Consider the following 21,883-nt stretch of genomic DNA (forward strand, 5'->3'; position numbering starts at 1 on the left):
CTATAAATCTAACATATAAATTCTCGTGTTACGGTGATTGTATTTAAACTTCTGAAATGGCCCGACCGGGTTTTAGTGATATTTTGTGTGCATATCGGTTAGATCTGCAAATCAAATACCAAATCTTTGAGCCCTTTAAGGAAATAAAGGACAGAAAGCCGTTGTAGTGCATATCCATGGACGAGTACTACTTACCAAATAGAGGCTCCGTTTGTCATATAAAATTGCTCTATAAAAAATGTTTTGAAAAAAGTATAATTTTGGCTGCGTCCTTAGGCTGCTCGTAAAATAATAAATAAACGAGTCTTACCTCGTTAAAGATAATCCCAGCTCGGTAAACCGTCGGTGTCTGTAATTTCACATAAGTAGTTTTCCCGGACAAAGGCTCTGTTTCGAGGTAATGGATGATTTGTTGGATAAACTTTCCAATATGGACCGTCGATTTAACATTAACATTTACAATACCTAGTAATAATAATAAACTAAGGAATCCATTTGTTTTAAGCATTCTTGTACAATGGAAAATCTCAGTTCATTCGTTTTTCTATAAAAGTGACATCTAGTGTAAAACCACCATAATACGAATTATCGTTACAGTTTGCAATTATTGGTAGACACAGAGTTCTTTTTTATATAAGTTGGCAGTAAGTACTAATATTTAATAATATATCGATTACCTAACCTGAAATAGTAATGTTATTACATATATTGTAATTTTCGTCGTTTAACAGTTTCTCATCTTTTTCGGTAAATTGACATTTTGTTTTGTCTTGTTGATAGAACAAGTGACAAAACTTTGTCAGACAGATGAATGATGAGTGATGACGTCTTTATAAATCGATTCGGATTCGCCTTCTAATGAGTAATGACGTCAATCATCGTAGTCGATTGTGTTACTGTTGATTAGTGCTTTAAAAAATAAACAAATATTTTTAACCATACCATTTATTTATTTATTATTTAAAAGCACAAATGAGAAACGTATCGATTTTCCTATTTTTTTTTGATAGACTGCGAAATACTTCTGGTTAAGAAAAATATGTGAAAATCAAATTATTCTGTTATAATCCCCGAGTGAATTGAATGAAAACATGGCCACAATGGACTATTACGAAGACGAAGGAATTCCTATATGGCAGGAACCCCGATGTGAACCTCTAGGGGCAGCTAAAGAAAATCTTTGTGAAGAAACCGCAGCTGAACAGACGTCCGGAGACAGGATCCATGCCTTAGAAGAAGAACAAGAAATTTTATCCTCATCTGTTTTCTCATTATCATCTCACCTTGCTCAGGTGGAGTTCCGGTTACGACAAATATTGAAAGCTCCTCCAGAAGAAAAAGATGCTATGCTACAAGCACTTGAAGAGTTTACGTCGCGAGCGGTCGATTCAAGGACTGCGCCTCAAGGCAGTGCAAGTGAAGGTGCATGTCTGGAATGTGCCGAGCTAGAGAGAAAAATCCACAGTCAAAGGGCTAAGCAATCAAGATTTATTGAAAGACTTAAACTACAACTCAAAGAACTTGAACTGTTCACGGCAGACTCTTCAAAACATGATGATATAAAACATAGGTCTCTCATAGAGCACCTTCGAACTGAAATTGATAAAAGTCTAGTAGAAGGATGCCACCAGCCTCTAACTACAGAAGAACTAAAGCATCAAATTGATTGTGCTGTTCGCCAATATGCTGACAAACAGCTCTCTAAAGATGAAATCATTAGCAAACTTCAGAGCCATATTGATGATATGCAAAAATTTATAAAACTTATGAAAAATGATAATCTAAGTAAGCCTCAAACAAGTAATACAGAGCCAAAAAAAGTTGGTAAGCCTAATACATTTGATAAACACTTTAGTAAGAATAAAGTTAATGATGAGCTTAAAGCTGAAACAATCAACTTGATGAGGAAGGCATCAACGTTAATACAAATATTTACTGTTTCACAATTTGGTTGTTCACCAAATACAAATAAAAGGTATGAGAGAAAGTCTAATGTTACACATTGGGGTAATTTAAGAGCCAAATTAGAAATGTCTATAGATGCTGTTCTACACATTGTATCAAGAGAGAGGCCTCATACTCTAATAGATAGCTATGATAGTGAATCTGAGGAAGGTGGTGTAGTTATAAATGATGCCCCTCTAACTACAGCAGTGCGTCGTCATTTAGCTATTAATTTGCGTGATCTTCTCCAACATGGTTTAGTTGGTCATGAAACAACATCTCTTGTACCTTTGATTGGCTGTTTTCCAGTTCGTAGATCATCAACATCCCAAAATATACATATATGGGAAGTTATACTGCGATATTATGACTTAAACGATGGAGATAGATTCAACTCAACCCCAGCTAGAAAACTAAGTCAGAGCTTTAATTTGGATATAGTTGGGGGAACAGCAATCACAAATAAACAGAGCTTATTAAGTGCTATTGGAGGTATACTGGCAACACACACACCATACAAAAGAAGTTTTGATGCTCATTTTAAAGCATTTGTGTGTGCAGCTCTTAACACACATAAACTTGTATTATGGTTAAACATAATTTTAAAATGTAGGTCACTTATTGATTATTACTACTCGTCTACTAGCTATATTGTAAATACTGGATTCCAAGATGCCTTACAGAGCCTCGATCAGTTAACTCCATATGACTTTGACCTCCCCGTTGATCTTGCAGTGAAACAGTTTCAAAATATAAAAGATGTGTTTATGTAATTAGCTGTAAGCCTCTTGCCTTCCGATTAGTTTACGCTTAAAAATGTATGAATTCTAGTCTTTTTTTTAAAGTTCAGCGGCTAATTGTTAATTAAAATGGCCTATTATTGTTAAGATATATCAAAGCTTTCTCATAGGTTTAGTATTTACAAAATTATCTATATCCCTCTCTTGTGATGCATTGTTACAGCAAAAATTAAGAATATTAATGGTTTAAATAATGCTATTTTAAAATACCATATAACATGGATGGATACAATTGTATTTAATGATCTTATATATGAGAAGTTGTCTGTTATATATTGTGTTGTCTTGTTATGATATACATTACTCTTGAATTTTTAATACCTTATTCATAAAAACTAAATCAGTTGCACTATTTTTAATAAAGTATGCATCTATCTTTTCATCATAGCGTAAACATTCTCTTCATTCTAATGTTAAAAGAAAAATAATGCAATTAGAATGCTTTAGTTTTTATGACCAAGAGTTTAAACTATTATTTATATTTTAAGTTATTTCTCTAATAGTCAACCAAAGCACTTACATTCCAACCAAAGATTTAAGTATTAATCTTATTAGTTATATTACTGAATATATAGTCATAAAGCATCATTAGGTATTTTATTTTAGGTTTAATATCATATTTATATATATTGCATGTGTAAAATTTGTCTTTTCCTCCTCTTTTCTTAAACAGTGCCATATATTGAGGGTGTTTCATTCTAAAGAGTGCAAGTAGGTACTTTACCATACAAAATTATACTGAATTTATAATATATATTAATTTATAAAATATTATATTATTCAAATCAATCACCAATTGCCTGGAAGTAATAGTTAAAGAATTAAACTCCAAGAAAATTACATAACTTTTTATTTTATTAAAGTTAAGATTAAAAATAAATAACAGAATGCAGAAACTGTTTGGCATATTCTATATATATATATTTATATATTTTAAAATACAAAAGAAAATAGAAAAGGATGTAACTAAAAACTTACAAGTCCAAGTTCTTTACTTCAGGGCTTCGGAACAAAATTTGAAAATTCATAAAACATTTCAATTGATTTTCCTTTTTATTGAATACTGCCGAGACATGCATATTGCTTCCCATTTGATCATAGTTTGTATTAATTTTTCTAAACCAGAATTTATACTTTAGATCCAAGAGACAAAATTAGTTGTGCTTTAAACATATGGTTTATTTATAAAATAATTCTTCTTTCCATTAAATTGTGAGATATTCATTAAGAACTTCCTTCACAACTTGTTATTTCTGAAAAAACTGATAGTATATAGCAAAATGGTCACAGTGGTAATCCGAAATGGCTTGACCAATTTTTATGAATTTTTTGTGTAAGGTAAGGTAAGGTAACTAAATTAGTTTTTGGACAATTTTTTTAATAACCATTAATTTTCATGCTACTATATAGTCCCTAAAGAGTCGAATTTTATTTTATTCTATTAAACAAATAATTTTGAAGTGAAACTTCTTTAGAATCGTTGTGATTTCAAACCGGATGCAACGAAAAAACGACAGGTAAGAGACACAAATACAAAAATGTGTAGGATGAAGCCAGGGGAAAGAATGAGACAGAAATATACATACAATTTGTATATTATCGGTCTCTCCTCTTTGTGCCATACTTCGTAGCGTCCCCACTCCCGTCTTCTAAGCATAGTCGCCTGTAATTTGTGAGCCAGAGCGAGAGAGCAGATGTCAGTGTGTATGTATATTGCACACTGTTTAATACGTGCTTGTATTTGAGCATTTAACGTGTGTAGTGCATGTGAAAACTACGTGAGCTTACTGTACACTGTATGCGGCTGCGTATTACAGCGTTTTAGTAAGATAGCGTGGTGTGTTATTTTTTTAATTAAAAGTTTTATCCTACTTTTAGACATTGAAAAACGTCCAATTTACATATTATTTTATTTTATTTAATACAATGATCTTAAATGGTGTAAATTAGCAATCATTTATTTTTTATAATAAAATGGAAGATAGTTCTAAAATTTTGTCCCTGAAGCTGTATATGACATTTTTTATAGATACTTAAAATCCTGCATAAAATAGCTTTTAAATGTAGCCTTAATATATTATGACATTTAATTTATCGAAAACTAACAAAAACATAGTCTTCAGAACTTCTGACTGATTAAGTGGTCTCACAGTATGAAACTTTATTATAGTTTTCGATAATAATATCAACTCCAATCAACAACTAGCTACATTTTGAAGCAACAGCTATCCATACAGAAAATAGACTGAAAATATGACTTCACATGCCTGGCAGACGCCTAATCGACGAAATAATGATAAATGTTCATTATTTGTACTAAAAGGTCCATGTTTGAGACCTACAAAAACAAATTAAAACAAAAGTACTGTTTATCGTATAGTATAGACCATTAAGATTGATGATTGATTGCTTTCACCGGAATAAAACCCACCCTCAGAATAGTTTTAAACTTCCAGTAGCGACAGTAATACTGACAGTAATTAATAAATTAGACAACAACAATGATGATTAGATACGTTTTAATCCGGTTTAAAAAGCATATTACATATGATATAGTCATATTTAAGTCTATTATCTGCCTAAACAAATGCCAAGTTCACACAAAAATTTCAACACAGGGTCATGGGGCTTGGGGTCTACTTCGGTCCCAGCATGTCTTCAGGTCTGACCCACTGGTCGAACTGCTCGGCAGTCAAGATTTTTAGTTTAATGGCAGTGTCTTTGAGAGTTCCACCTTCTTTGTGCGCCGTTTTGGCTATAAGGGCCGCCTGGAAAATATTTTTTAAATTATTAATTTATTACTTAAGGCAAAAAGGTATTTTTAAAGCCTCAGGTTTTTAAAGTACAGGTACAGGCCTGTAGTATAGATTTTTAGATTTAAGATGGGTTCCCTCTAGTATTTTACCTTACAACCAAGTGTTAATTGCTTTTTAAATTATTTAATACTAGGATTAGAGAACAATAAACATGGGATCTAGTGTACTGTCTTTTTAACTAAATATAATTTTTTAAAGTATGTATAAAAAAAGTATGTATTAAAATCTAACACCAAGGCAAGGATTGAAGTGCAACTGGGTTTTATTTCTTAGATAATATATAGGTTTTTAGAATGTGTTTATTCATTATAAAATAGTTTTGACGTAATTCAAATTATACATAGTTACATACTATGAGGTTAAAACAGACTGTTTTATTACCTTATCATAACCAATGTGTGGGTTGAGTGCGGTGACCAGCATCAATGACTCCTTCATGATCTTCTCAATTTGGCCAGTGTTGGCCTTGATGCCCACTGCACAGTTCTTGTTGAAGGCCTGGCATCCATCACCTGGAAGATTGGAGATGAATAAAAATAAAAATTTACCCTAGATTATTCTTGGTTTAAACCAACTTCAAAAAAGGTTATATGTTTAATTAACCATTTGACATGTATTCTTTTTTAATGACATACAATAGGCCAAAACCATATATCATCATATAGGACCTTAAATACTTTTTAATTTTAAATTATAATTACTATGTTGAATTTAGTAGACAAAGACTGCAGCAAGTTTCCAAGAGGCCCGAAGCTAGGGGGTTGGCGTGTGGCTTTTCTACCTAATAGCCAGTTCATGCTACGAAGCCTACCAATAGCATGCTCCTTCTTGGCTTTTATATGGTCTTGCCATGTCAAGCATTTGTCCTGAATTTGTCCAAAGCAACTTATTTCGCTGGGCTTGCCCGTATCCTCCACTTCTTTAACCATGATCCTATTTTGTCCAGGCATTTCTGTAGTTTTGCGGATGCTTCGTTTGGATTTTTATTACAGGAAAGGATTGCAGTGTCATCTGCATAGGTTGCAATCACAACATCGTCCGTAACTGGTATGTCGGCCGTAAAGATTGTATAAAGGAACGGATCCAACACTGAGCCCTGGGGCACTCCTGCTTCTATTTGGCAGATTGATGATAGATAATCCTCACATTTGACCCGGAACATACGGTTTTGCAAATAAGACTTCAGAAGAAGGTACGAAGTATTGGGTAGGTTCAACTTTAGCTTACACAGGAGGCCCTTATGGCACGCGATCAAATTGCTGCTGTATATCGAGAAACACTGCTGAACAATACTCTTTCCTTTCTAGGGCTTGCCGTATTGTATGAGTAACACGATGTATTTGTTCCATGTTGTGCACGAAAGTCGAATTGATGGTCAGGTATTACTTCTTGTTCTTTGAGTAGTGGTTGAAGGCGAGTAAGGACTAGTTTCTCGAATACTTTTGAGAGCAAGGGAGAAGACTAATAGGCCTGTATGATGAAACTTCTGTTGGAGGTTTTCCAGGTTTTGGAAACCATGTTTATAATGGACATCTTCCATACTTTTGGAAAATATTGTAATCTTAATATTGCGTTAAAGAGGATTGTTAACAGAACGATACCTTTTTTAGGTAGTTCTTTGAGTACTTCTTCGGTAATAAGATTGAAACCGGGTGCTTTTTTTGTTTTAAATTATTGATAGATTTTTTTTAATTCTGATGGTGTAACAATTTTTAGTAGTAAAGACATTTGCTGATCACTATTATGATTTCATCAAATTCGTCTTCGGTTTGCATTATGTCCGGTTCGTTAGGATTGAATACATCCATCAGAAAGTGGGCAAACAGCTCAGCTTTATCCTGTGGTTTTTGTGACCATTCGCGATTAGGTTGTCTTAAAGGAGGCATATGTTCTTTTGGCCTTTTTAATGATTTCGTCATGGTCCAGAGTGAATAATCGTCTGCTGTATATGGCGACAATGTCTGTAGTTTATCTTGCAATGTAAGATTTTCAGTTTCTTTAAGCAATTAATTTTAAACGTTTTTGGGCTTTATTCAACGCTTTTTTATCTTGCCGATTCCAGCTGGTATGCCATTGCTGTCTTAGTCTTCTCTTCCTAGCAATTAGATATTTTATTTCTAACGGTATGTTCTGACTTTGTGTTTTTGGTTCTATATATGGGGTCGATAGCAATTCTCCTTTTTGTATAAGATTAGTAACTTGCCAAGCTGTATCGTCTATGACATTTTCACTTTTATGGGGTATCCGTAGGTTAGCATTATCTTCAAAAAGATGAGAGAAGTATTCTCGAAAAGCTTCCCAGTCAGTTTTAAGGTTCTATAAAGTCTCTCGTGGTTCTTTGTAAATAACTGTTGTGTAGTCTGAGGAGCCATCTAGATACGACTGGACTTAAGTGTATAGCCCAGATATCCCTTTAGTGATGAGAGTCGATAAGATCTGGCATTTTTTCCGGTCTCTTGGCCAATGGGTTGGTGCACCTGTTGATATTACACTAAGGTTATTACTATCAATAGATTTATTTAGCTCCCGGCCTTTTGTTGTTGTTAGTCGTGAGCCCCAGAATGTGTGCTTAGAGTTCCGGTGTCCTCCTACAATGTATTTGCAGCCGAGCGTATGGAAAAAGTCATTATACATATGCTCATCCATACGGTGTCTAGGTGGACAGTACACCGCAGCCACATTGAGTGATCCGTCCCAGTCATCTACAGCTATTATAGCGGCTTGTTTGTGTGCATGTTTGAATGGTGGCAGCATATATAATAGCTGCCCCAGCATGAGATGTTCCATCTGGATGATAAACGTAATATACATAGTATCCTTTTATTTTTATTATTCTTTGGTCGATCACATGCGTTTCAGTGACCAGTAAAATATCTATTTTATTATAATTAATAAAAACCTCGACTTCTTGCTTATTTGGGAGTAAGTATGTTCCATGTTGCGATACGTAGAAATTTCATTTTCTCTGTTGAGCTATTACTGTCGTTACTCATAAGAATCGGGTGTTGGATCAGGATGTAAATCTTTTCGGACTGTTTTATTACAATTTGCTCTAAAGAGCTCGTGGGCTGAGTTTGTCTATTCTCTATATTTGTATTCCAGCTACGAGTGTTTGCAGAGCTGGGTCCATTTTCCAGTAAGTACGAATTGTTCCTATCCTGGTTATTTGAGGATTGTAGTCTATTATACCTGGAGGGTTTTAATGGTGGGAAGTCACCTATTTGTGCTTCAAATGTATTGGTAGTCTTCTTATCTCCAGGGACTTTTCCTTTTCCAACGTTAGCCATTTTCCGAGCACGAATCTCCTTATAAACTTGGCATCCTTGGCAGACAGCAGAGTACAAGTAGCTGGTGTGTTTTTATCCTTTTTTGGGCAATCTGTAGTTTTATGACCTCGTGCGCATTTAACGCACCTATAAGGACGCATACAGTTGTTCTTAGTGTGACCATATTGGCACCTGGTCCATTGGGCAATTTCGGTAGATTTTCTTGGGTCTTCTATTGAGACTCTAGTGTGGTAAATATATTGTAATTTTTTTTATTTCAGGGTTACTGATACTGGGTTCTACGTTTACAAAGAGAATATTTAAGGGTTTCTTATCTTCTAGATATGGCCTAAACTATTTCACCGCGTCCTGTTTTTCCCGTTTTTTCTATTACTTCTATTATAGCTGATGTAGGGGTGGTATAATGTAGGTTTTTTTATGAGCTTCTGTGTGAATATGTCACCAATAAGGCCATTACTGCGGATATGTTCTATAAAATTTTTATATGTTTCAGTGGACTGCGCCATAACTTAGCTCATCTCTATTAATAACTTTATATGAGTTGCTTTCGTGGGATATCGTATTATTTATAAGTTCTGTTAATTTGGATATATCTTCTATACCATATAAAATTATAGGCGGTGGTTTGAAAATTTTCTTGTCGTTAGTGGAGGAGTCGTCTTTTTCCTTCTCGGTTAGATCTGCAGGTAGTAAATTATATCTGTTTGAAGTATTAATTGTTACTTGTGATTTTTGGTTAGGTGGTTTTTTACTTCGCGGAGGACTGTTTGATAGTCTTTTTCTTTTGGGATAGCGATAGTCTGTTGGGACTCTTTGCCAGGAAGGGGGCGAAACTTTGTTGGTACCATCATTTGTTGTTGGGTCACAGTCATAAACGGTGGAAATAGAAGATAAATTCTTCGAGTCTGTATCCTTTAAACTTCCAACTGAAGATGATCTGGACCTTGTGTTGAGCCTGCTGAGTGCTGCTGAGTTAACTTTTTCCTTGGGACACTCTGATTACTCACTTATTATAAGATCACTGTTGATTCATTTAAGGAATCATATACTCATTCATATCTTTGTGATATGACTCCCAGATTAAATACTAAATACTGAAAAAAAAAAATATATATATATATTCTTTTGTGTGTTTTTTTGTCTTCTGGTATACCTATTTGCTTTAACGTTTCATTACACAACTTTGCGACCACTGCCCTCTAGTAACAAATGTTGTTGTTGTTATTATATCTAGTATGTGTCCCTACTTGCTATATTCTTATTTAAAATTAAATGTTAAATATTGATTTAGTTAATAAATAATCAAAAATCTGATTCTTTTCTCAAAACTTAATATGAGACAGATATATTTAGATACACACTGGCTGAATTCACAAAAATTTCATTTTTTATAATTTCTTATGAAAATGTTTAGGATTAATTATGTTCTTAGTTAAATTTTGTACATTAATAAGTTTTCTATTGAATTAGTATTAAGTTACTGTAAAAATTGAAAATAAGGAAATAAATAAACTAATTAATGTGCAAACATTGTTATCATTAATATGAAGTTTCTTTATAGAACAAGGGCAAACGGGAAGGAGAATCATCTGATGTTAAGTGATACCGCCACCCATGGACAATCAATGCCAGAGGTTACAGATCTTTTGCCCCTTTCGATCACAATAAGAAAAATTTACAAGTAACAACAATTTACATTAAAGGATATAATTTTAGTGAGATGATTCGAACATAGGCACCGACACTAAAACACTGTTTTTAATTTGTGATTTTCAAATGAATACAATTAATTCTTATAACACAACCAAATATCATCCTATGACAGCCATATATAAAAAAAGTCTTTGACAAATAGAAGTGCTACTTTGCGCTAAGTCTAGACCTTGTAAGGGTAAGATTCGTTAAGTCTCATTAATCTTACCCTAAGTTAGACTCAGAAACCTAAGTTCATATCGTTCTATTCAACAATACTGGAACGCTGCCTAATACAAAGTGTTGATGAGTAAATTTAAGTTTTGTTGCCGTTCCAGAATGGCCATAGAGTCTATCTCCAGCATCATTCACTCACCAATGAGTCGTATAGACCTTAAGACGTTGGCGACCATCATAGGCTTGAAGACGTTCAGTTCGAAGTGGCCATTGCTTCCGCCGATGGTACAGGCCACGTGGTTGCCCATCACTTGAGCCGCGATCATTGTCAAAGCCTCACACTGGGTTGGGTTGACTTTGCCTGAAATTATATTAAGGACGTGTTAGTTTAACTTGTTTTTTTTAATATTAAAAATTGATAGTAGTTTTAGGTTACTTCAGCATGTGACTCTCATTCCTGAGGTCGTAAGTTCGATACCCGGCCGTGCTCAAATGGACTTTCTTTCTATGTGCGCATTTAACATTCGCTCGAACGTTGAAGAAAAACATACTGAGGAAACCACTATGTGTTCGGCGTGCGTCAGGCACAGGAGCCTGTTTAAGAAAATCTCGCTGTGGGGTTAACGGCCCTGTAGCTATCAAGCACAAAATAGCGAGAATAGCACAAAGATATATACTCTAAAAGGAGAGTCAAGAAATCGATTCTTAATAGGCCGACATCGCACTTTCGAGGCTTTTGGCAATGTAGGCAAGTGTAATAACGAAGTTTATATCAGTTATAGGTAAGCATTATGGCCTAAATTTAAATAAAACCTATTTAACGGATTTAAACATGACTTTATTACTTTGTTTAGTTAACTAGACAAATAAGTCCTATAAGACCAATAAGTAATAAGTAAATAATAAGATTTAAATATTAAAAATCGTGTTTAAATCAGTTTAATAAATTTTATGTCTACATCAGACAAAAAAAACAACTCATAAGTTATCATGAATATTTTGTTGTGTTTATGTCAGTACCTGGCATAATGGAAGACCCAGGTTCATTTTCTGGCAAAAGCAGTTCAGCGAGTCCACACCTAGGTCCCGAGGCTAGCAGACGGATGTCATTTACAATCTGAAATAAATATAAATTTAAAGAGATATTAGTTTAATAAATAAAAACTCTTCATCAATGAAACGCATCAATTTACTACCAGTTCGCAAGTCAAGGACGTAGAGCGGGCAAGAAGAACTGGCAAGAAAGTCTCCGCGACTCTTTTTAATCGCCAAGTTTTGAGTCATACATATAGGTTGAACTGGAGCAAATCAATCCCAAGGATTAGGATCATTTCAGTATTCGTCGAATTTATAAAAAGCTTTATCATTAATTAACGTTTAACAAGAGGTTTGAATTCATTAAGTAATAATTTTCTCATTTCGCTTGGGAGTTCGTTGTAAAAACGAATACAATTTCCATATAAGGAGTGGTTTATCTTCTCGTTCAACAATAGTTGAATTATAAAATTTAAGTATTATGTTAATTATAGACGAAGGAGGATTATAGGAAGAAAAGCTAAGAGACAGCGAGTTAAGTGATACCGCCGCCCATGGACACTCACATTGCCAAAAGACTCGCAAGTGCGTTGTCGGCCTTTCAAGAATTGGTACGCTCTGGGACCCTAGGTCGAATTGGTTCGGAAATACTTCAGTGGCCAGCTGGTTCCACATAGTGGTGGTGCGAGGCAAAAATTGCCTTAGAAAACGCTCAGTTGTGGAACGACGGACGTCGTGACGTGTAATGAAGTATAATATTTTTTTATATACCTTCATCAATGACACGGCAATAGTATTCAAAGCTCCGTGAACTTCGACCATTGCATCGTGAGACGCCAACGCCTCGAATTTGTTTGGAGCGGACTCGAACGGAATACCTGAAAATTATTTAATTTTTATGAAAATAACATTTATGAAATACACTAGGTTTTAGTGTGTTATCTCTGGACGTAGATTCGAAACCTGGCTGTACACCAATGGACTTTCTATGTACCTTAACACGCTCGTAAAATCGTGAAGAAACCGGCCTCAGACCAAAAAAGTCGATCATGATCAGATCGAAACAGATACGTAATCTCTATCTAAGGCAAGCTTGCTTCCTCACTATGCCTACCATCATTGTACGAGCGAATGTTAAATGCGTACATAGAAAGAAAATCCATTAGTGCACAGCCGGGGATCAATCTTACGACCTCAGGGATGAGAGTGGCAACGCCAACACTGCTCTTAAGAAGCGTAAACCAAATGTAAAAATATATATATATATATTTTTTTTTGTTATATATATATATATATATATAAATCCAAAGCCCTTTAGTTTTTACCACGCTTATAAATTGTATTTTAACTACATAAGGGAGCGTTCAAGTATTATGTAACGCATGATTTTTTCCATTTGTAAAACGTTACGATGCGGGGCAGGGATTGAATTACGCGTTATTGTTAATATTATTTTCCATTTTCCAGTAATTTACACCACATAATGGTAAGTTTTAGTTTTAAAGAGTCACTGGGCTTGGTCACGAAACGTTTTACTATTGGAAACAGAAACGTTACGTTGCGTTTCATTGGGTGTCTAGAATCTTCAAAAATTGCGTGACGTAATACTTGAACGCTCCCTAACACATAAGTGACGTAGAGATAGAGAGAGTAGGAGATTTTTTGTTAGCGTCGCAACCCCAATATTTTGTGTTCAAGCTCATATTTAAACCACTAAAGTCAGTTGTAACCCAGCTTTAAACAAAGAGTTTTATCTAAACATCTCCATACAACAACCGGTACGCCTTTAACTGACGATAAAACTGTTTTCTTGAAGTTACCAGTCCGTTAAATTTATGTCTGTTATTGTCTAAACATCCGACAGAATAACAACGAACCTGTAAGGTTGGAGATCTCCTTAGCGCACTTTTCAGCGAAGCCAATCCTGGTATTGAGTCCTGTACCAACTGCGGTACCGCCCAACGCCAAGTAGTGCAAACGCGGTAGTGTCGAGCATACACGCTCAATACCGAACGTCAATTGGGTCACATACGCACTGAATTCTTGTCCAAGTGTCAAAGGCACTGCATCCATCAAGTGGGTTCTGAAATATTTGATATATTATCAACGCAAAGACAAAACTAAATATAAAAAGTTCAAGACGTTGAAATCACTAACAAAAAATGGGAGAAATATCTGGGCCTTAGAATAGATACATATTTAAAGTGGAACTTTCATATATCACACATAATTACCAAACTAAAATCACTTATAGGTAGATTTTTGTCAATATCAAAATGTATTCCGCAATCCGTACGTCATTTAATTTATAATTGTTTAGACAAGCCCCATTTCATATATTTAATTGAAATATGGGGTACAGCATGCAACAAAACTAACATACAAACACTAAAAAATTAATTAATAAAAGCAATATTTAGATACAAATTTTTAACACAGACTAATCAAATTTACCAAGAAACCGAAATTATGACGATTAAACAACTGTGTGTTTATAGCACGTGTATCTTAATTTTAAAAAAAATTCAATGGCTCTTTCCATAGTGGCTTATCATTGAAAAAGATCAAGGACACAACCACACACAACACTCGTCGAGCGAGTTTGCTTATCTTGCCGAAGCCGCGCACAAATTATTTGAAGAGGTCGATTGGGTATGAAGGTGTGCAACTGTTTAATCAGTTTCCATCTCTCAATATTAGCACGTTTAACAAATTCGAAAATGCATTAAAAATGCGAAATAAAGTTCATTAAACATAAATATAAAAAAATGTGTGCGTATACTAGTGTACACACGTAAGAAGTCAAACTTCTTTATGACGATTATTATTTTTAACCTTATTACTACTAAGATTATTACAGAATTTCATTAATTGTAATATAATTATTACTATCATTGTTATCGTTATTATATATTTTTGTTATTAATGGCTTCAAATCTCTTTCAATCAACCGTGGCAGGGACGAGAAAAACATGGCGCGTAACGGAAAAATGTTACGGAATTTTTTTTTTCGACACCGATACCTTCAAACACTTCACACTTCAAAAAAGTGGACATGGACACTCGGGCAAGCCAGAAGGCTTGTCTGAGCATTGCTTTTGACAACGGCACTGATTTTCAGTGACCACCGAGTAAAGTACAATGTATTTCATTTTCATATAAATACAATACGGGCGGCCATATCACTTCAAGCTATCTGTTCCAGGCCACCCTAGCAAGGAGAAAATACAAATATTTTAAATCGAATTTTTGACTTAATGAATTATAAATTAAGCTATTCAGTTTAGAATTCTTCAAGAAAAGAGCGTCACCAAATCTTAAAAGGCCGAACACGCACTAGCGAGCCCTCTGGCATTGAGTGTCCATGGGCAGCGGTTTGCCCGTCTGTTTGCAATTGTTCTATACAAAGTATCGCTTAAGGTAATTTCGCCATTTACCTGCCAATCTTGATGATCTTATCGAATTCCTTGGCTTTGCCATCGAGGGTGTCTCGCAAAGCAACTAAACCAGGCATCAATCTGTCTCTCAACTCCATAGCTACGGCGATATGCATCGCGGTTGGATAAGTGTCGTTTGAGCTCTGCGATTTGTTCACATGGTCATTTGGATGTACCGGGTCCTTGCTTCCCAGTTTTCCTCCTAAGATTTGTATAGCACGGTTGGCGATAACCTGGAATATATAATTGGAAGGAATTAGACGCAATATGGACTAATAAAAACGAATTATACTATATTATTGTAGCGAATGTTGAAGGTTTGGTAAACAGAGAAATTATGACCAATTTGTTGTGTTCCACCGTCACATAATATTTTGTATTTTAATTACTTTATTAAATTGCAATCTTTTAAGTACTTTTTGGTCTCTTTCTGTCAAATTATGATATCAGTTTGATCAAAAGAGACTGCAGATCACATATTTTTTTGTATATAAGTTATTTTGAAATCATGAGAATTAATAATTGTTTTTGAATCTGCTAACTTAATACATACATGTAATAAAATTGTATGTAATGTTGGGTAACTAGGTGTCCTTCTAACTCAGATTATTATAATGATATGCTAAAACATTTAACATGAACTCTTTTATATATTAACAGGCACATTTTGGGATCAAATAAAAAGGTGGGTTCAATGTGGACCATAAATTATTATTTTGAATTTTCTAATATTCGAGTAAAAATAACTAGAATGTGTTGTCAGTATTCTTTAGTAGGCGGTATTTTAGTCTTAGTCATAAAATAAATAAAATGTTAAAGTCAGTATAGGACTCTACAGTACCAACCTCATTGGTGTTCATGTTACTCTGTGTCCCAGAGCCAGTTTGCCAGATAACAAGCGGAAAGTGTCCTTCACGGTATAACTTGCCAGAGATTACGTCATCACACGCCTGTATTATTGCATCAGCTGGAACAAAGACAATAAATTCACTCTAACCTTAAAAATTTGCTGCCGCCTGTCTATGGGTACAATTTTCAGGCCTATCTCCATCGCTGCTGTTGGCGTTGCTTTTATACAACGCTAGGCGGACAAGGCGAGACTCTGGACGTGCCCAAGTTTGGTAATTGTCATTGGGAGTTCCAATGTCGGCCACCAAACCAGGGCTCCATGAGTATAGGAGCTATTTTACGTACGACCTAGGGAGTGTCTAAGTAGGTCCACTAACTATAGGGGCAGAGCTATTCTTAGTACATGGGTTATATGCTACAGATACCCAGTCCAGAAAACATCCACGGTTGGCTGAGGTCTGATCGCGAACTAACCTACGTTACCAAGTGTATTTATGTAATAGGGAGGCAAACGGGCAGGAGGCTCATCTGGTGTTAAGTGATACCGCCGCCCATGGACACTCACATTGCCTGAAGGCTCGCAAGTGCGTTGCGGGCCTTTTCCGTTGCCGGAATTAAAATTCAGTGGGTGGTGCGCGGCAAAAACTGCCTTAAGATACGCTCAGTTATGGAACCGTGGAACGACGGGCGTCGAGATGATAAGGGTGGAATCTCGTATTCAGCCTCGACTGATAATAAAACTCAGCTGCAGGTATTAGTCCGAACAACTCCTCTGAGCACTCTCCATTATAAATGCGGTAGAACATGCAGAGACCCCACGCACGATCTCTACGCAAAGGGATAAAGCCGCACTAAGTGACTGGTCGTCGAGGAATGACAAAACAAATCAATTATTTGAAAAGCTTTACACCAGTTACAAGGTTAAGAATGCTAGTAGATTATATGCCGTTAGATTAATGTAGTTATGTATATTTAGTTAAAATGTATGTTAATTTGAGTATCAGGATGGAGTATACGTATAGTTTCCTAGTTCATTTAGTCAATTTTAGAGTAGGACTTAGAGACGTTGCAAAACCAATATATCAAAACCGGTTACGGGAGTCATACTCAGCTAAGTTTACGTGATGAGAATCTACACTAAGTAACGTCAAAAAAATTGTCTGTAATAAGAACCTTTCCGACACATTTTTGGATATCACACAGGGAGACTTCTTTCGCTGCTAAGCAAAATTGAGGCATTCCCATGATGCAATGATAGTCATACAACATACAAATTTAAATTGAATTATATCACTCTTTATTGATATGAAATCATATTATTCTGGACATTGCCAACCGCAAAATTGTCAACATTGATAACTTCAAAGTCGACTAAAGGTCAGATAAAAAATTGTAAAATTGTAAATATATAAATTAATTAAAGACAACATCCTATAGACTCTTGATTTCATTGTTTCATCATTCATTTGTTTATATGATCACGTCGTTTGTGTTAGGAATCTTTGTTACACGCTATTCTTACCAAGCTTTTTATCCAATCCATATTCAACATTGACTTTAGCGGCTGCCTTTTTCAAGATTCCCATCGCGATTATCACTGGATACTGTAAAACATTTAGGAGAAATAAGAATTGTAGTATAGAGAATGCTTGCGTCAAACCTAGAAGATATTACTGTGTCGTCACTAATAATTTAATAGATGATTAGCCTATTGTGAAATAATTATATTTATCAAATTTAGGTTTTGTTAATTTTAGACAAGGACTAAAATTATCATAGAGATTAGATAATCTAGAAATTGAACTTAATTAATTTCTAGTTCAAGAGACGTCACCGTTAAAATTAAGTTCTTAAATCTGTGGCCAGAATATGATAAGTCATACTGAGCAAAAATATAATAAATATTTTTTTTTAAAGAAAAGGTTTATAATTCTAAAATTATACAACATTTCAATATGTCGTAATGGTTCTCAATTCCCTTGTTAATACAACTTGGCGAATAAAGACGGATACTTCCTTGGCAGTTCTTCTCACACGCTCTACGTCTTTGATTTGGAAACTGGTAGTAAAACGAGGATTTTTTAATAGAACAGGGTCAATCGGGCACTTCATGTTCACTGACACCGCCCCATAGGCTCCAGCCCATGGGTGCAGTGCGGTTACACTCACTCAAATTGATGCCAGAGGGTTCGTGAGTGCGTTGCCAGCCTTTGAAGAATTAGTTCGTTCTTTCTTGAAGAACCCTAGTTGTACAGGTTCCATAATATTTCCTGCTTTTCTGGATTCACAGTGGTGGTGAGCGGTAAAAACTGTATTGAATAATCCGTTGTAGAACGACGGACGTCGAGGTGATACTGACATTCTGAATATTCTCCATTGTAATAAAATAAATAGATTTTTGATTTGAATATATAATACATAAAAATACATACAGGCATTCGCTCTTCAATACCGCCAATAGGGAAGTTCATAATGGATCGCACAGTCTGTGCGCCGTACAACTTGTCGTCAGGAACATCCAGTTCTCCCATAGTGTCCTTTTCTTTCCTCTGTTAACACAATGTACACACAAATAAATACTTATTCATCAGTACAATTACATATATTCATAAATTACAATTTGAATTTGGCCTGCTATATTAAGCTTTTAGGTTTTAGCTCTTAAGTATCCGCATGTTCCGTGGTCATTATCATTTGTTTGATCTGTGCCTGGAACACAACGTTGACTTATCGGATCTAATGCCGGTTTCCTTACGATATTTTTCTTCATTCAGAAAGTCCATTAGTGCGGTGGGTACGACCCCATTAATTTTCCGCACGTTGAAACCACTAGGCCAACACTGCTTTTAAAGCTAATTCTTTATTCAGATCAAGCAAAACAAATCAATGTTCATTACTAATACTTATCACAAAGAATCCGTTCAGCTGTTTAAGGATAGTTAATATACTCAGAAATCTGATGATTTGATACATCACGGTATATATATATATATAGTAATTACATAGCGACTGGGCATATAGGCGTATATAATGTAACAAAATTTTCAACATCGAAGCCCTGTCAGTGGTTACAATAAAAGCAAGTTTGGATTTCTACTTTGATCGTAATAATAGAAAGTGAGTGCGTAACATTAATTCAATACACCTGTGACACGAATTAAAGATATCAAAACGATCGAAATAACAAGTTATTACGTTGATAAGAACATTTTAAATAGGATGGTTTTAAATAAACATCGTATGCGATAGTCAAACACCATAAAACTTCGATCAAGCAACAAGGTAATTCTGATTCATACAAATTATTCTTACCATTTTCACAGCTTTGTTTCCGGCGTTCATACATTGCGAACAAGCCATTTTAATTAATATTACAAATACCGAAATATATAAGTTTCAATTGACAGATGACACTTTTCAGCCAAACAAATTCTCAGACATTAGAGTTCAAACTTGGAACGCGAAATGAATATTCGTCGCGACTCGCAAAACTAGTTCGGCGAATGGTACCCTCGACAAACAGGTTTGTGGCGCAGTAGCGGTCTACAATAACATATATTGCCGCTAGATTTAATGATAACAAACTGCGCGTGCGGCGAGTCGCGGCAATCGACTGAATCGGATTTTCTGTACCTCCCGCGTGTGAACACTCTTATCTTTTTGTTTCGTTAGGGTCACCGCAATGGAATTAAGCGGCACATATATTTGTTACCAAATTGAGATTGTTTTTCGCGATATTTTAATATGATATTGAATGAGCAAACAGATTTATTGTAAGAAATATAAAATAAATTTAAATAACTGTAGCAGTGTGACTCTACCAGTGTCATAAAATTTTTTTTTTTCCATTTAAATTTTATTGCATCATTTTAGTATTTTAGTTATCAGTGAAGTAAATGTTTTATTTAATAAACTGATTAATAACATTAATCATTTGATTAGATAATAGACACAAATATTTGTCCGGAGGTTCTGTTTTCTAATATTATTGTTGAACATATAGTCACCATGTTTAATACCAATATGTTATAAGGAAACATAAAATAAATAGTAGAAAACCCTTCATATCAAAAAGAAAATTACATTTTGTGGACAGAGCACATACATAGTAAAAAATTACATGAAGAAAACCAATAAAAAAGGTGGTGGACTCGATTTCTCTTCTCTCACTCCTTCCTTTGTGCGAAATTAATTAATAAATCTAAATATTTTATGTATTTGTTAAGACTTAATATTTGAATAATTATTAATATTGTACAGTGCTAGCTAGATGTATACATTCATTCATAAGGTGTTTGTTTTTATAAAATGTCATCAAATCTAATAAAAATTTATGATTAAACTTAAATAAGGTATTTGCATTTAAGTTATTTGCCTTTTAAAACAAATCAGTGTGCTCTCTAGACACTGAGGTTAAATTTTCACTAGTTTTTTAATGTCTTAGGTAAATTTAATAAGAATATTTTTTATATTATCCAAAAATCAAATCTATAAAATATAATGCAATCTCAGATTGAATGCCTTTTTTTGGTTAGGTGATCAGCGTTCTATGCTGAACATATACCATACAAGTAACTGTGCTCAAAGGGAATGAATGAACACTATTTTAGGATTAAGATTCTACACATTTACTATTCATTTCTTATTAGTTAATTACAATATTTAGGTATCATTTCATATTACTGTATGAATTAAAATTACAGCTGAGTGTATTTATTATACAACACTCAGATGTAACAAATAAAAACAATATTCTTTCGAAGCCTTATAAGATTCATTAGCTAAATTGTAATAAAGTTGATGCCTTTTGATGTTGGATTATTTTTAGTTAACTCTTAACGGGCAGATCCAAAGGCTATTTCCAAGTAGGTTATATCGTTCTTTCAGACTTGTTTTGAGAAGTAAGCACTCAAGGCTTTTGAAAGAACATCCAAATGAAAAGTCTGTTATGCAACTTACCGCTGTAACATTTGTAGTTGAAAAAACTCGTTTTTCCATCAAACGAACGACGCATCGTAAATTTTTCGAAGAGTTTGCAACGACAGCTGATAGTTTAAATAATGATGAAGCCATTATATAAATTATTCAATAACAATATGAGTCCTAAAAACGGCCGCCTAGGCCAACAATTCAAAAAGCCGTTCTTCAAATGTCAATTGCCAGTCTGCACTTGTCAGTTCGTATTTCGTTTTCTTGTAATAGACCTCCAGTGTTTAGATAAATTTCTAATTGGATCTTTACTGACGTTTCTCACTGTGACAGTCGACGGCTATCAGCCATCAATGTCACAGATCAGTATAGAATACAGACATTTAACCGCAATAATTATTTAGCTTCGAAAAAAATGCTACTGTATTAAATGTATTTAAAACAGTTTTAATAATAATGATCTTTGTACTTGGAATACTTATTTTTTTAAATTGTATCATATGATAAATATTTTTAGCAATATCTCAGTAGGGATAACCATTTACGGATTGAGACATCAATTTAATATATAATATATAGTCACAAATAAAATATACAAGGTAAGGTAAGATGTAGTCTATCTAAAGAGTAACGAGCAACAATATCTGAATTCGGGCAATCAATCGCAGTCTATACTGTTGCTCGGTTAGATTTAACCTCTCAGTATAATATAGTCTATGACTGGTATACCAATATATTTGAATATCTTCAGATAAAAGTAAAATGAAATACTTAATATTCTCAGTACATTTATGAAAATAGAAACATAAATATTAATTTAAACATATAAATGTTTGTCTGATAAAATAATAAAAAATTGAACGCATCATAGTTTGATTTCTCCTAGCGGCGTATTCTTGAACTAAAATCAGAATCGG

The 21,883-nt window shown here is 34.4% G+C and overlaps 2 protein-coding genes across 3 annotated transcripts; one reads left to right on the forward strand and one right to left on the reverse strand.

Annotated features, from left to right (window-relative positions):
• The first annotated feature begins 872 nt into the window (after positions 1 to 872).
• LOC123714660 (RUN domain-containing protein 1) lies at positions 873 to 3,129 on the forward strand. Its single transcript, XM_045669021.1, has one exon. It carries the CDS (start codon positions 1,092 to 1,094, stop codon positions 2,715 to 2,717), a length of 1,626 nt encoding a protein of 541 aa, XP_045524977.1. The 5' UTR covers positions 873 to 1,091; the 3' UTR covers positions 2,718 to 3,129.
• A 448-nt stretch (positions 3,130 to 3,577) lies between these two features.
• Positions 3,578 to 21,206, reverse strand: LOC123713993 (fumarate hydratase, mitochondrial-like). 2 transcript variants are annotated; one of them, XM_045667948.1, is made up of 11 exons: positions 20,997 to 21,206; positions 18,470 to 18,586; positions 17,560 to 17,641; positions 16,034 to 16,155; positions 15,189 to 15,421; positions 13,629 to 13,834; positions 12,523 to 12,629; positions 11,737 to 11,833; positions 10,916 to 11,077; positions 5,942 to 6,072; positions 3,578 to 5,512 (listed from the first exon to the last, which is right to left on the reverse strand). In XM_045667948.1, exons 1-11 carry the CDS (start codon positions 21,108 to 21,110, stop codon positions 5,381 to 5,383), a joined length of 1,503 nt encoding a protein of 500 aa, XP_045523904.1. In that variant the 5' UTR covers positions 21,111 to 21,206; the 3' UTR covers positions 3,578 to 5,380. The 2 variants fall into 2 exon arrangements, with proteins under 2 accessions (XP_045523904.1, XP_045523905.1); XM_045667949.1 differs by lacking the exon at positions 20,997 to 21,206 and adding an exon at positions 19,350 to 19,638.
• Between the last annotated feature and the right edge of the window lie 677 nt (positions 21,207 to 21,883).

The sequence above is a fragment of the Pieris brassicae genome, chromosome 9, assembly GCF_905147105.1.
Source record: "Pieris brassicae chromosome 9, ilPieBrab1.1, whole genome shotgun sequence".
NCBI lineage: Eukaryota > Metazoa > Arthropoda > Insecta > Lepidoptera > Pieridae > Pieris > Pieris brassicae.

Coding starts and splice junctions, on each gene's coding strand:
- LOC123714660 (XM_045669021.1), top strand. CDS start 1,092: ATGGCCACAATGGACTATTACGAAGACGAAGGAATTCCTATATGGCAG.
- LOC123713993 (XM_045667948.1), bottom strand. CDS start 21,110: ATGGCTTCATCATTATTTAAACTATCAGCTGTCGTTGCAAACTCTTCG. Junction 13,835..15,188: donor AAGATCATCAAGATTGGCAG/GTAAATGGCGAA, acceptor CAAATATTTCAG/AACCCACTTGATGGATGCAG. Junction 12,630..13,628: donor GGAGATCTCCAACCTTACAG/GTTCGTTGTTAT, acceptor AATAATTTTCAG/GTATTCCGTTCGAGTCCGCT.